The sequence below is a fragment of the Mauremys reevesii genome, linkage group 6, assembly GCF_016161935.1.
Source record: "Mauremys reevesii isolate NIE-2019 linkage group 6, ASM1616193v1, whole genome shotgun sequence".
Taxonomy (NCBI): domain Eukaryota; kingdom Metazoa; phylum Chordata; order Testudines; family Geoemydidae; genus Mauremys; species Mauremys reevesii.
The window spans coordinates 101415624-101431469 of record NC_052628.1 but is presented as its reverse complement, the minus strand read 5'-3'; the positions used below and the strand labels follow the sequence as shown (position 1 = coordinate 101431469).

The following is a 15846-nucleotide window of genomic DNA, read 5'->3' as shown; positions in this document are numbered from 1 at the left end:
CTGCCAACTCTTCCACAACCATAGCAATGCTTCTCACCCCATTGAACTGATGACTTGCACTAGCACAATGCATTACATTTAAGAATGAGATAGGACACTAAAAAAAATCTTTTACAGTTCTTAATCCAGCACTACATAAATTTAAATTGTACACTAATCTTTCATCTGTAATCTCAAAACCACCAACTGAAGTATGGCAGTCTCAAAAACTTCCATCGTTTTAAAGGCTCCTATTAAGGCTGGTGGAGAAAGCAGACTGGCTTACTGTTCAACAGTGAACAGAATACTTAGTGGTAATGTTGCTCCTGCAGGTTTCAGAGCATAACGCATACCTTCACAGCAGTATTTTTTGTCAAATAAGGCCCCAGCTATTTGGGAGGAGTACTTGGTGTCATCCAGGCCCTTGAATACTCCCACAACTTGTTACACTACCATACTGTAAAAGCAGCAAAGAGTTCTGTGGCACCTTATAAACTAACAGACGTACTGGAGCATGAGCTTTCGTGGGTGAATACCCACTTAGTCGGATGCATGTACCATACTATAGTCTTCATTACTAATGTCTAACTTGAGGGTCACCTACTTAATACAACAATGCAGTGCCACTTGATCACAATAAAATGGTAAAAAATTTAATACTTTGTTTTGTCTGTAAATATCTGCACTCTTTCCACCCCCAAAAAATGCTATGTAGAAAAAGTTTTAGATGATTGAATGTAACACTGAAGGAAGTTCACTAAGATGTTTGCTGCTTCAACATCCTCTCTCTGTAAACTGAATTTAAAAAATTGGTGTATCATAGAAAATCTCCCATTGGACTTTGGCAAAAAGTCACAGAAAGCTAGAGAAACTAATGAGAGCTGATGAAAATACTGCCATGTATGTTACAAGTAGAGAAGCTTAAACCCCGGGGGGAGAGCCGGGAACAGAGTGAAAACACAAGAGTGCCAGTTACTTCCAGCAGCACCACCAGGCCGGCCCCTCCACATGAGGGAAACCTGCTCATGTGCTATATACATCTACAGATACACACCCCTTAATATGGGAAACAAAAACTGCACCACACAATCCCCCACCCCACCCCCAGACTAACGTTTATCTGCCCTGGAGCGATGGACTGAAATGAGGATGGAGGGACACGTAGGGAAATGGAGAGGAGAACGCGCAGGTGAGAGGCGGCGGCGGGGGGGCCTTACCCTGGCTGGCCAATGGGGATAACCTTTCATCTTGGCAAAGATCAAGTCTCCGGGTTTGAAATCTCGGCTCATGTTTTCCGACCGATGTGGCGGCGGCTGCTGCTGAGGCGAATGGCAGACGCGCTCCCAGCCGCGCTGAGATCCCGCTGCAGAGGTGGACAAGGCGAGTCAAGGGAGCTGGGTCTCCCCTCAGGGCAGCTCCGCACCCCCGCTGGGGGCGGGGTGCTCCTAGGAAAACAAACCCTCTCCCCACCGCATCCCGCCTGCCCCCTCCCCTGTGCACGCAGCCCCCCTCCCTTCCAGGGCGCGCGCCCACCTCCCCATGCGCGCAGGCTCCTTCCCGTGCGCATCGCCCCCTCCCCTCACCGACTTCGCCTCCGCGCAGCCCTCCCCTAGTTACCCCGCCACCCGCCTCTCCGGCTGCCCCAGGCCAGCGCTGCTCCCGTCCCCGCGCGCGCGCACAGGAAAATCCGCCTCCATCTCACCCGCCGAGCTGGGGAGCCGCCGCGAAACGGCCGCCCGCGCCCTCTTACCTGGCGCGGCCCCGCAGCCCGCTTCCTCCAGCCCACAGCGGCCGCCGCGCTGCCTCCCGCCAGCCCGGCCCGCACCACTTAACACGGGCAGGAGGGGGCGCGGAGCCCTCAGATCTCTTGGGCGGGGAGGGGAAAACGACAGAATTGGTTCAACCCTACCCGTGCGAGAGAGCCGGAAGAAGCACGAGCCCAACCACCTCCCTCGGGAACGGGCCCCGACAAGCGAGGCGGCGGGGATTGGGAGACGCTCACGCACCTACCGCCCCCTCCCCACGGACGTGGAATGGTGCGCTCCTCCCGCCGCGGCGGCGGCTGCTGCTGCTAGGTAGGGAGGCGGGGCTTGGGTGCCTGGTGCTGCTGCAGCTCGCACACTGACTGGAGGAACGGGGCGGGGGAAGCGGGGTGTCTGCTGCTGCTGCTCAATGGGGAGGGTGGTCTGGTCCCTGAGGTACAGGGAGCTGCTGGCACAGGTAGGCAGCAGGCCCCAGGCTCTGCAAGGCTAGCCCTGAAAACTGCCCTCGTGCAGATCCTGTACCGTGCCTGAGCACCTCTTATGTAAGAAGGCAGCCTTGGCACACGAAGTGAATGACAAAACTACATGACCAAGGGCTGGTGGTAGGAGCTAGGGCCCTCTCTTGGGCTATCTCATAGCAGAGCCCCTCTTTCCCAATCAAGTCATTTATGCTATTTAAATCATAAACTATTAAAAGCAGCTCGGGTACTAAGCAATTCATTTGCACACACAGCGGATTTTATTTTAGGAATGGCTCGCAGTATGAGACATAAAGATACCACATGCTGCAGATAAACCCAAAGTCATCTGCAAATATAACAGCCTGTCGATTAATCGGAGTTCACTCCTGCAATGAACTCAACATTAATCGTGATTTTAAAAATCACAATTAATCACAGTTTTAATCATACTGTTAACCAATAGACTACTAATTGAAATTTCTTAAATATTTTTGGATGATTTTCAAATATATGGATTTCAATTACAACACAATACAAAGTGTACACTGATCACTTTATATTATTTTTATGACAAATATTTGCACTGTAAAAATGATAAAAGAAATAATAATTTTCAGTTCACCTCATACAAGTACTTTACCACAATCTCTTTATTGTTAAAGTGTAACTTACCAATGTCGGATTTTTTTTCTTACATAACTGCACTCAAAAACAAAACAATGTAAAACTTTAGAACCTACAAGTCCACTCAGTCCTACTTCTTGTTCAGCCAATCGCTAAGACAAACAAGTTTATCTACATTTATGGGAGATGATGCTGCCCACTTCTTATTTACATCACCAGACACTGAGAACACGTGTTTGCATGGGACTTTTGTAGCTGGCATTACAAGGTATTTATATGCAAGATATGCTACACATTTGTACGCCCCTTCATGCTTTGGCCACCATTCCATAGGACATGCTTTCATGCTGATGACACTTGTTAAAAAAAGTAATGCCTTAATTAAATTTGTGACAACTCCTTGGGGGAGAATTGTGTGTCTCTGGCCCTGTTTTACTCATATTCTGCCATATATTTCATGTTATAGTAGTCTCAGATCATGACTCAGCAGGTGTTGTTCATTTTAAGAACACTTTCACTGCAGATTTGACAATATGCAAAGGTTTTGACCCAAGGTTTAAGAATCTGAAGTGTCTTCCAAAATTTGAGAGAGATGAGGTGCGGAGCATGCTTTCAGAAGTCTTAAAAGAGCAACACTCCAATGCAGAAACTACAGAACGTGAACCACCAAAAAGGAAAATGAACCTTCTGCTGGTGGCATCTGACTCAGAGGATGAAAATGAACATACATTGGTCCACACTGCTTTGGATTGTTATCGAGCAGAACCTGTCATCAGCATGGACACATGTCTTCTGGAATGCTGGTTGAAGCATGAAGGCACATATGAATATGTAGTGCATCTGGCATGTAAATATCTTGCAACGTCAGCTACGACAGTGCCAAGTGAATGCCTGTTCTCACTTTCAGGTAACAATGTGAACAAGAAGTGGACAGCATTATCTCCTGCAAATGTAAACAAACTTGTTTTTCTGAGCAATTTGGCTGAACAAAAAATAAGACTGAGTAGACTTGTAGGATCTAGTTTTACATTGTTTTATTTTTAAATGCAGTTTTTTTTGGTACATAATTCTACATTTGTAAGTTCAACTTTCATGATAAAGAGATTGCAGTACAGTACTAGTATTAGGTGAATTGAAAAATAATATATTTTTTTACAGTACAAATATTTGTAATAAAAATAAACTGAGCACTGTACATTTTGTATTTTGTGTTGTAATTGAAATCAATATATTTGAAAATGTAGAAAACATCCAAAAATATTTAAATAAATGGCATTATTGTTTAACAGTGCAATTAATTGCATGATTAATCACAATTTTTTTAATTGCATGATTAATTGCAATTGATTTTTTAAATCACTTAGCCCTAAATATAACATTTAGGAGACAGGCGTGAGGGCATTCCATTATGCTTGGATGTTTGGCACTCTGCACTCAGTTACAATTCTGGGCCTGATTTTCAATAGGTCCTTAAGTGAGCAAGTATGTAGACTTATAGATGTGCTTGCTAACACTTTAGAGTCTCATGCATATAGCTAGGAAGATAATGTGGAAGTTACATCCATTAGGTCCACACCTTTGAATGCTTCCTACTTTTTTTACAGCATGTCTCTATACTCCATTATCTAACAATCAAGATCAGTTGGTTCAGGAGCCACATTATATGCATTGTCTGGTAGGAGCCATGTGAAATGCTATACCAGAACAAAGTAATGTTCTTCCAGTCCAGTGTTGTGTCTGATCGTGACTGATACCAGGTGCTCCAGAAAAAAGTGCAAAATCTACATAGTTTAAACAAACAAAGGTGGAAGAATTAAGGTGTCATATTCAATCTTGACTTTGGAATCATCTGATACTTGAACGTTTAACTCTTCAGCTTTAACATTCACATAATAAGACGTTGCACTTTTCATAGCACTCAAAGTGCTACTCCTGGGGGAATTCTGCACCACTGCATGTGCACAGAATTCATGTCCCCTGCAGATTTCTTTGCTTCCCTGCAGAAAAAGGACTTTCTGACAGGGAAGCAAAGAGAAGCTGCAAGAGGAGTCACACACCACTCCCTAGCTCTGCAGGTACATCATTTCAAGCAGCCAGTTGAGAGGTAAACCACTGCAGTGCTTGCAACACCCCAGCCAGTGGCTCCTACCCTGAGCCGGGATCAGCTGCTAGTCCTGGCTGGGCTGGAGGAAGGAGAGGACGGAACTGCCTCTTCCCCAACAAGGAGTGGATGGGGCTGTGTCAGACCCACTCCCAGAAACCTCCCTCAGCTGCAGGAAGCTCAGCATCCTCCCCTGCTTCCTGCCTCCATTGCTCCTCAGCTGCAGAGGGAGGGGTCACTGTACAGGGAGCTGTCCCCACATCCACCCAACCCCTGTGCATCTGGAGCTCCCAAACCCAGACAACCAGGCCAAGCCTCAGCCCGTACACCCAGAACCCACCCAGCCTTTCATACACGAACCCCTGCATCTGGAGCCCCCCTGCACCCAGAGCCCCTGCTTCTGGACTCCCACCCCTGCACCCAGACCACCCCCCACTGAGCTCCCTGCACTCAAACCTCCACCCTGATGAGCCCCACTCCCGTGCACCACAATGAGCCCCCACATCCAGATCCACATGCCACTGATCCCAAACTAGCTTCACCTAGACCCCAACCCCAGCACGCCCCCAGCACCCAGATCCCCCTGCTGAGCACCAACCATGCAGAGTCCCATTGCCCCTGCACCTGGAACCCCTGCAACAAGCCTCTGTGCATCCAGATCTCCCCACACCTATACCCACCACTGAGCTGCCTGCAGCCAGATTATCCCACACAGAATCCTCTCACCCCACACCTGGATCCCCCCATACTGAACCCCTCCACACTTGGATCCTGCCTGCCCGAGCCTGCCTGCCCGCCCCATACCTGGTGCGTCTGGAGCAGAGGGGCAGGGACCCAGGGTGCTTCTAGGGCAGGCCCAAGCCTTGTGCTGTGTCAGGGTCAGGTGCAGCCTCACCACTGAGTCCATGTCTTGTGGGTGGGGAGGCTGCAGGATGATCTCCCATCTTCGTACAGCCAGTGGCCTGTGTTCCCCACTGCCATGGTGGAGCCTCTGCATTTATTTATTGACAAATAAAACTGGCAGAATTATGCAGAATTTTAAAATATTGTGTGCCAAATTTTTAATTTTTTGGTGCAGAATGCCCTCAGGAGTAACTAAGTGCATTACAATTCAGGTGAAATGGCTAGCAAAGGCTATGCACCACTTAACTCATTTAATCACTGAAAACATGTCTTAAGCAGTCTATAGGCTTTATAGTGGCACTCTACACAGAGGTGAATATCACTCATTCATGAAAGAAAAGTAGATAATTATCGATATCCCTGTTTTACAGATGGGAAAACTGGAGCAGAGGGATTAAGTGTCTAGCCTAAAGTCACAAAGTAAGTGTGGGACAGAGCTAGGAAAGGAACTCAGATCTCATACATTCAGAAGTAGATATAGAACAATGAGTCAAGTGTCCTCCTCTTCACATCTGAAGACACCCTCGACAGTCATACACACAAAAGAACATTAAGGTTGCAAAATCAAGCATTGAAAAGCTAGGAAATGTCAGAATTTAAGGTTGCCGGTGAAACCTTCATTTGGCCTTTCTGAACATATAACTTAATATAGTCTCCTTGCTGGGCCAGCCAGTCCAATTCCTGCCCCTCCCTGTCCCAGCTTTCTTCTCCCCACTACAAGCCTCACAATTCCAATCCCCCATGTCCCAGATTCCTTATCCCAATCAAATTCCCCAGCTCCATCTTTCATCTCCTCTGGAATTTTGAACAAGGCAGTTTGCTCCTCCATGCTGCCTAGGCCCGGCTGTGGAGGCATTGACAGCACAGGAGAGAAAGGATCCCTGTTCTCAGTTCTGGTGCCCATATCCAGCCGGGTCCACAGCAGCCCAGAACTACAAGTGCAGGAAAGTCCTTCTCTAATGCAACAGCAATTTCAGGGATTTTTAGCTCTTAGGCTCTAGAAAGTCTTTACTGAGCATGTGCAAAAATCTGGATGGATTTTCACAGAGACAGCAAAAGTCATATCCCTGATGCAAAGGCTACCTCTCTGCCAAATTTCAAGTTCCTTCTCCAAACATGGGAGTAGTAGTGGCCCCTAAACAACAAAGGTCACCAGAGTTTTTTAACTTGGACAAAACAGTATATTTTTCATAGCCCATTTGTTCAAAATGGCTGACCTGTTTGGCTGAAATTAAAATAATAATAAAATAATAATAATAATAATAGTTAATAATAAATAATAATTCAGCCAGAAGCAAACACCCTGGAAGATTTCTGTCCAAATTGTTAAAATGTGACAAACCTATAAGCAATTGAAAAAAAAAAGTCTTATAATTGGAAGTGTCAGGCCATCATAATTGGTGGAGTTACTAGCCCTGCCTATAATATTCAGTTCTGTTATATCCATTCTTCGGTTTTATTCCTGTGCTTTGGGTCATTCCCACCAAACATGGATAAAGATACTTTTTATTCCTCTCTCCCCAACACTAATTCAAGCTATCTTTATAGATTTTCTTTAAAGGAAGGGGTGTTAGGTAACAAAATCATTCATTTAAAAATTTCTTTTACATATGAAAGATTATGCTGTCCTACACTATATAAGGGATCAATATTCATGGGGAATTTCCTTGGCTAAATCTTTTTTCTATTTAATCATATAACTACATTTGTCGTCCATATCTGATTTAATAAGTTCACTTTTTAGTTTTGATATCATGCTTTTGGGGTCTTTAGAACAGTGGTTCTCAACTTGCGGCCCGCATGCAGCCCAATTAGCACACAGTGGGGGTCCAGCTCAGCAATGTGCTAAAGGTTCCAGGCTCCCAGTTGCCCTGATGTTGCAGTGGGCTCCAGACTGCCGGCCTCTCTGCACTGCGGGGTCTGGGTTGCTGCCCGGCCCCACACAACAGGCTCAAGATCCAGGCTGCCGTCCAGCCTCACACAACAGGCTCAGGGTTCGGGCTGCTGGCTGGCCCCCGCACGGTGGGGTCCAGAGTTGCGGCGGAGATTGGGGGCGGGGTCCTGGCTGCCCCACAGCCCTGCACAATGAGGTCCAGGGTCGGGGTCCCTTCCCCCCACCCGGCTTTCTGCTCCTGGCCCTGCTCTGTGGAGAGGTCTCTGGGTAGAGGGCACTGGGCATAGGCGTTTGTAGGGGGCACTGTGGTTCTCAACCTGCAGCCCAGATAACACTTTGTGAGCTGCATATGCGGTCCACAATGATAAATAGGTTGAGAATCACTGCTGTAGAGAACATTACCGCTTTCTCAGTCTTTGGAAGTAGTCTTTTGAAATCTGTCATCTCTTAGAAATTTGAATTGTAGGACTTTTTCTCTACAACCTTGCATCTTGTGTAGTTGTTCATAGCTGTGCAAATTTAGCACAGAGTGGGTATAAATTTTTTCTTTTATTTCTGACTAAAAAACTGACTAGACATATTCCAGCTGCAGGCAAAGTGTCTTCAAAAGAGGTCAAAAACCGAGTTACTTTAAATGTGAAAACATCAAATATTTCTTGGCATCTGAAAGGATTAAAGAATTTGGTTTTGTTTGTGAACAGGCTCACAATTTTGTTGTGAATTAAAACTGGTAAGCCATTCAAAATGTGTCCAACTATTATGCCTAGAGTATGATATTTATGCATTCTTAGGTAAATAAAATAAAAAGACAAATAAACCAAACACATTACAACATTATTCTAATATAGCCAGAGTTAACAGTTCCATATACTATATTAAGACAGATAGATGATATATCCCACAAGGCAATTATCATATTTTAAACTTCTATGTGCACTATAAAAAACTCTGTAAAGAGCACATGCTCCAAAAGAAAATTAATATTGCAATTCAGCATTCATTATAAACTTATTTTCATTTGATTTCATCTTTCTCAAGGAAATCTCTGGGCTGAAGGCTGAAGCATTCCTTGAACCAGCACAGCAAGCTCCTGCAAAGGGCTTTTCTACAGGGAAATGCCCCTCCCCCCCCACCCCCATTATACAGTTATACTAAATTGAAAGACATTGGGATTGTAGCTATTCTCCATATCTTGAGGGGTGGAATGGTATGGGAATTGTCTATCCTTTGAAGTCAGGAGAGCATAACGTGTCTCCCAGTATCCTGTGTTCACAACAGGCTACTTGCATGGGGTTAAGCTGGTGTGTTATATGTAAGGCTAAGATTTTGTCATGGATATTTTTAGTAAAGGTCACGGACAGGTCATGGGCAAAAAAGAAAATTTAACGGGAAGCCGTGATCTGTCCCTGACTTTTGCTAAACATATGCTTGGCAAAACGGGGATGTGCAGATCCCCACAACACCCGAAGCAGCTTGGAGCCCTTAGGAGCTGCCTGCAGCAGCTGTCCTGCCACCTGCAGCTCTGAGGGTCCCTCGCTGTCCATGGGGGCTGAGACCTGTGGGGTGCCCCCGCCGCCCATGTTGCCTGGGAGCTGCAGGGTACCCCCATAGGCAGTGGCTGGGAGCTGTGGGGTTCCCCCACCAGAACCAGGGACTCGGGGATTCCCCTGCTGCCGCCAGCAGCCGGGGGCTCAGAAGTTTCCCCGCTCAGGGCTCCGGTGTCCTTTGCCGGGCAGGGGCTCAGGTATTCCCCTGTTGCCGCTAGTCAGAGGCTCGGGGATTCCCCTGCCACTGGCGGCTGGGGGCTCGGAGGTTCGGGAGCTCAGGAGTCCTCTGCTGGTGGGGGCTCAGGGATTCCCCTGTCCATGGCTGGGGCTTGGGGGTCCTCTACCGGCAGGGGCTCGGGGATTCCCCCATTGCCCGCCAGCATCCAGAGGCTCCCCCGCCAGTGGCTTGAAGTCCTCCGCCGGCAGGGGCTCGAGGATTCCCACACAGCGGCTGGGGTCTTGGGGATTCCACTGCAGCTGCTGGGGACTCGGGGATTCTGCCACCAGCATCTGGGGGCTGAGGTTCTCCCATTGGTGGCCGGGACTTGGGGGTCCTCTGCCAGCACTGGTTTCCCCTGCTGCCACTGGTAGCCAGGGGTCTCAGGGATTCCCCTGCTACCACCAGTAGCTAGGAGGCAGGGGCGGGGCTCAGGGATTCCCCTGCTGACCACAGCAGCCTGGAGCTGCAGGGTACATTGCCCTCAAAGCAGCTTGGAGCTCCGGGGCCACCAGAGGCAATGGGGGAACCCCGCCACTTCCTGCCCTCGCTGATGGAGCGGGACCTGAAGCTCCGGACCACCACAGAGGGTGACCAGATGTCCCGATTTTATAGGGACAGTCCTGATTTTTGGGTCTTTTTCTTATATAGGTTCCTATACCCCCCCCCCACACACACACTCCGGTACCCAATTTTTCACACTTGCTCTCTGGTCACCCTACCACAAATTGAAGTCATGGATTCCATGACTTCTGTGACATTTGTGACTAAACTGTAGCCTACGTGAGCACATTACAACAGTGTTCTCCAGAAATCTTATCCAGCAGTACTGGAAAATTTCTTATAATGGCCATGCTGATGATGGAAACTATGTATTTGGTGTTTGCTATTACTACTTCAGTGGGGGCAAGGTGGGGCAGGGCATCAACACCCCTAGTTCCTGCACCACTGGACTTGTCTGCTTCTGCATCATGTCAACATCCTTTTCTGTATTTCTTTATCCAATGGCTTCAGTCTTTCCCTTGACAATAACTCAGCATTTTCCCTCCCCCGCCCCATTCTTCTCCTACAACAGGACCCCCTTCCTCCTTTCCTGAGACTAACGCATGAGGCCGGCAAACATCTTCTCCTTGTCCTCTTCTTGCCCTTCCGCGCAAGGCGAGCGGGAGTTACAGAGCTCAGCGCGGGAGGAGAACTCGGGCCCCCCTCCCTTATAGTCTCTCCAACAGCACCCAATGCGCAAGCCGCCTTTCCCCAGGACCTCAAGCGGTACCTTACTGCGCATGCGTACCTCTCTCCTGTCGGGCCGAGACCGAGGCCGTTCGTTCTGTCTCCAGCCATTGGGAGCGTGATGCGTCACAATGCTCTGTCCTTCCAATCGGAAGCGCCGCTCTGGGGCAGAGGGGTGGGACAAGGCCGCCTTGGTGTTGTTACCGGAAGTGGCCGTTGTAAATTTCTCCTCGAGCTGAGGGCGGGGCGGCGTGGGTTTTTGGTCATCTCTGGGTCCTAACGCCGAGCCTGTCCCATCGTCCATTCCCACCTAGCCCGGACTCTGCTATTCCTGCCTCCCTGCCTGCCGGCCGGCCCGGTGCTGCCAGTCACTGCTCCCCGGCAGGGCTGCCCCGCAGAGGTGGGAGGCAGCGGGGAGACAGGGGAGGGCTGATGGCTTTGGGGGTGGGGCTGATGGAGGTGGGTCGGGAGGCAGATGGGGCAGGAAGAGAAGGGGGCTGATGGGAGAGGTGGGGCTGAGGGGCCGGCAGCTTATGGGGGATAGGGGGGTGCAGGGGACTAATGGGGCCAGATGGAGCAGGGGGCGAGGACATATGTGGGAGCAGGGGAGGAGCAGAGGGTGAGAGGGGAGCATCATTATTATCTATGAACATGCAGTTTCTTTTTAATGTCCTTGTGGCTGAGAATCCTGCTCCCCAGAGCCTCTTTTTCTTGTCACAAATATTTAGGATTTGGTAACATTTTAGACGTAGACACCTCTCATCCTGAGTAATTCCAAAGTGCTTTACTAGTTGTAAACATATTGCCCTGTTCAAATGTAGCCATTTCTGGGGTGTAAGGCAACAAGTTGGTGCATAGTGCAGTGAAGGAAGCAGAAAATAGGAGTGGGTGAACTTATGTTTTCAGGGAGTTGTGGTTTGGGATTCTAATGCTTAGACTACTGAGCACTAAGGTGGAGATTTCTCTGGAGGGAGGGTAGTTTGTAATTGGATTATAAACAAAATCAGTAAAATGCTGGGTGTATATTAGTTCAGAACTTGTTTTCTTAAAATGTTACTGTACAGAATAGAAAACAAAATAGCTAGTTCTAATCAGTGTAGATCCAGGGGCTGCTTCTTGTGGTGGGTTTTGTATACACAACAAATGTTCCTAAAAAATAAAATCATGGTAATTCTTAGAATGTTCACTGCATATTTGCAGAGCACTGATGTTCTCATTTTGTATGGTTTTGTATCCTAATGCTTGCTGATCAGGCTATCTGAGGGTCAGAAAATGACAAGGCAGAGCTGACTTACAGGTGTGACATTGATATGCTCTTGCTCAAGTATACACAGAAGTAGCAAAAGAGTTTTATTCATTTATATGTATGTTTGGTTAAAAAAATGTGTAGATCTTATTTTTATCACGTTGTATCTAGATATTGATGATGTGGCATTTTGAACAATTTCTAAAATCCAGAAGATCTTTAGTCATTTTCCTTTATTTAAAGGGATTCTGTTATTAACATTGTAACAAAAAATTCCTTACCTTTGTAAATTACCTTTGGATTATTAACAGATTCATTTAAATAATATTTCAGTAAGATATATAACTTCAGTGGCCTCCTTTATAGATTTCAAAGCAAAATATGATTCGCAATAATAAAAGTCTATAGATAGTTTTGGCAGAATCTGCTGATTGGATGTTCAAGTTTGTAATTTAAATATACTAATAACACCTATTCCAATATTATAAGGCCGCAATCCTGCAAAGACTTATGCATATACTTAACTTTACTGAAATCAGTGAGACTATATGCAGTGCATAAAGTTAAGCATGTGCTCAAGTCTTTGCAGGATCGGGACCTAGTACTGTATACAGATGTAAATCACAAGAAAAAATAATCATAGATATATATTAACTTACTAAATTGAACTTTTTTGTTGCTACTTGAACAAGTATTTTACTGGAATCTCAAGAGATTCCAACAGTTCATGCTGCCATGAATTAAATACCATATTTGTTTGTTTGTTTATTTACAGCAGTGTAGTAGTAAATCAGGCAGTCATTTAAATAAACTAAAGAATACTGCATATTCAAAACTAGTAGCTTTCTACTGAAACATACTTCATGCTTCCTCTTAACTTTTTTTCAAACTAAATTCAGGAACATTTTCACACTGCCTCAACTTTAGTATGATTCCAATTACTAAAGCGATTTCTAAAAATTACTAGTTATCTAGACAATGTGATTGGGACAAAATGCGTTAGAACCAAACTTAAGCCTGCCTGAGGTTCTGGCTTAAGCTACGACGTTGCCTAAGCCCTAGTTCAACAGTTGTTTGGTGGTGGTATGTGACTCCATGCTTGAGAAAAAGCAGTTCAGGTTGGGAGCCATTTAGTACTATTATTATTTATTATGTGTATTACTGTAGTGCCTAGGACCAGTGTTCCCTCTATTTTTTTATGTCCATGTGCAGATTGAATTTTGTTATGTGCACCAATATGGAGGTGATGTGGGGCTGAGGAGTTTGGAGTGTGTGTGCTGGGGCAGAGGGTTGAAGTGCGGGGCATGAGGGCTCTGGGATGGGGCCAGGGATGCGGGGTTTGGGGTGCAGGCTGCCCTGGGGCTGCAGCTGGGAGAGAGGACACCCCCCAGACTTCTCTTGACGCAGCAGTTCGGGGTCAGGGGGGCAGGGTGGGGCTGGGGGAGGAGGCTGAGGCGCCTCTCCCCTGCTGCAGCAACTCTGGCTTGGCTGGCTTGGGCTGGGGGAGGGGTGCCTCTGCCTAGCTGTGGCTGCTCTGGCAGGACCAGGTAGGGGGAGGGTCACCTCTCCCCACCTGCACAACCCTTGATAGCCTACTGCGTGGCTGTGTAGCTTAGAGGGAACTTAGCCTAGGACCCTGTAGTGCTAGGTGCTGTACAAACCCAGAACAAAAAGATAGTTCCTGTCTCCAAAGGGCACACAAACTAATTATAAGACAAAAGACAGATGAATTTAGACAGATGGGGGAGTACAAGTAAACAATGAGACAATATTGATCAGCATCATATGCAGTCATCTCAGGACACCAACAGTCTAACTGTTGTCAAATTTTGTGTAGCATCCTTGCCAAGGAAAGTTTTGAGGAGGAATTTGAAAGTGGATAATGAGGTTGATATATGGACATCTATGGGGAACATATTTATGGGCAGTATCGGACAATGCACAAAGGTCTTTGAAAATGTAATAAGTGAGCGATGGAGGATAACCTCATTGGCTAATCAGAGGCAGGAGTTGACAGCTTGATAGCAAATGAGAGAGGATAAGTAGGATGAGAATTGATAATGAACAGTCTTGAAAGTGAACACAAGCATCTTATGTTTGATTCGATAAAGATGTGGGAGCTAGTGGAGGGAGTGAAAGAGAAGGGTGACATGGTCAAAGTGATGGGCTAGGAAAATGATCTTAGCAGTAGTAGAATGGATATGAGTGGAGCAAGATTGTATTTGACAAAGCCAAAGAGAAGGATGTTGCAGTAATTGAGATGCGAGATGATGAGAGCTTGGATGAGAGTTTGAGCTGTGGAGTCTGTATCTTGCTGGAGCAGAAATAATTTGCAAGATTTAGACACAGCCTGGATATGAGGACCTAGAGAAAGGTCCAAACCAAAGATGATGCCCAGGTTGCAGGCCTGAATGACAGGCAGGATGGTGGCACACAGTGTTAGATAAAAGATGCAGTGGAAGGTATTGGAGAGGGAGAGGGGAGGATTAGGAGCCATGTTTAGTACTACCATTTCTGAGTTCCCTAAGTTCAGGATGGTAGCTTTGACCTCAGAGTTGGTTGAACATCCTGATTCAGGGCCCAAGAAGCAGTTTCTGCCTCTGATGTTGCAAAAGATGCTAACCAGGCAATTTAAGAGGACTTCTTCCATTGAGCAGTCATACCCACTCACTCGAAGGTGACCAGATGATTACCCTGATGTCTATCTTGGAGAAGAGACTGTACTTGATAGCAACCTGGGCAATGTTCCTGGGTCGACAAACTCCTGAACTGTGTTTGCAAGGAGCAGATGGAGGCAGGAAACCCATCCTCCATGCGCTGGCCAGTATTGTTGGCTGGATGTGGGGTGTCATCTAAAAAGGTGATTTAGTATATGCCCTTTTCCTCCCTGAAGCAACACAAAGGGCATGCTGCAGGGAATGTGCCTCTCTGTATCAGGGCTGTGTCTTAAGGGCTAGTTTGCACTTTAATAAGAGCCTAGTTTCTCAAACACGTACTACTGTTTACTATGAGAAGCAATCCTATTGACTTCACTGGGACTGCTTCTGTTATTTAGCATTTTTGAAGGATTGAATAGTAACACAACTTTACAAGGTTTAGAGAAAAGTGACTCAATGACCTTGTCTATCATAGAATGTGAGGGTTGGAAGAGACCTCAGGAGGGTTGGAAGAGACCTCATCCAGTCCAACCTCCTGCTTATAGCAGGACCAATCCCCGGACAGATTTTTTTGCCCCAGATCCCTAAATGCCCCCCTCAAGGATTGAATTTACAACCCTAGGTTTAGCAGGCCAGTGCTCAAACCACTGAGCTATCCCTCCCCTATACTGCAGTTGCTGATGTAACAACTGTCTAGCAACTGTATCAGAGTGTGTTATGTTTTTAAAAATATTTATTACATATTTAGCTATTTTTTCAGGTGGGATGGAAGGACGGCTTTAATCTGTAGAGGGAGCCTTCTTGTCAGTGACAGTTGTACATCAGTTACGTATTTGAGTTTTAAATGCATGTACTTGCTTAGAAATAATTTTTGTGGGCACAACTTATAAATCAGAAATAAATAAACTAGCATAGCTTGAAATGTTTGATTAAAGCAACTGGAGCCAAATTAATAAATTAAAAGTCAATTTCTGTTCTCATTTGCTTTAGATTTACACCCAAGTAATTCCAATGTATTTAACTTAGTTACTTTAGATTGGCCTTTATTATACTGATTAATAATAATTTAAGAATGAATAAATAAAGGTAATAGGATTTTTTTTGTGGGGGCAGGGAGGAGTAGATTCTGTCTTCTGGAGACAAACTGCAGAATGTGGTTGAATTAAAAATAAAGACAAGAAAACACATACAGTTTTTTAAAACCTTCAGAAATAGTATAATATA

General features: G+C 46.2%; 2 protein-coding genes across 10 annotated transcripts in view; one reads left to right on the top strand and one right to left on the bottom strand.

Annotated features, from left to right (window-relative positions):
- PSIP1 (PC4 and SFRS1 interacting protein 1) overlaps positions 1-1896 on the bottom strand; it is a 61794-nt gene extending 59898 nt beyond the window's left edge. Inside the window, exons 1-2 of one of the 3 annotated variants that reach the window (XM_039544128.1) lie at positions 1730-1896; positions 1197-1342 (exon numbers count right to left, since the gene is read on the bottom strand). In XM_039544128.1, the coding sequence (XP_039400062.1) occupies positions 1197-1268 (72 nt within the window). In that variant the 5' untranslated portion in view covers positions 1269-1342; positions 1730-1896. Of the gene's footprint in view, positions 1-1196; positions 1343-1681; positions 1700-1729 lie in introns of those variants that run through there. The other 2 variants (XM_039544130.1, XM_039544129.1) reach the window with 2 other exon arrangements.
- Positions 1897-10882: 8986 nt separating this feature from the next.
- The window catches only part of CCDC171 (coiled-coil domain containing 171), a 202746-nt gene continuing 197782 nt past the window's right edge, over positions 10883-15846 (top strand). For 2 of the 7 annotated variants that reach the window (XM_039544120.1, XM_039544116.1), the window contains exons 1-2: positions 10883-11119; positions 11973-12016. The gene's annotated coding sequence lies outside the window, so the exon portion shown is untranslated. The remainder of the gene's footprint in view (positions 11120-11972; positions 12017-15846) is intronic. The other 5 variants (XM_039544119.1, XM_039544122.1, XM_039544121.1 and 2 more) reach the window with 3 other exon arrangements.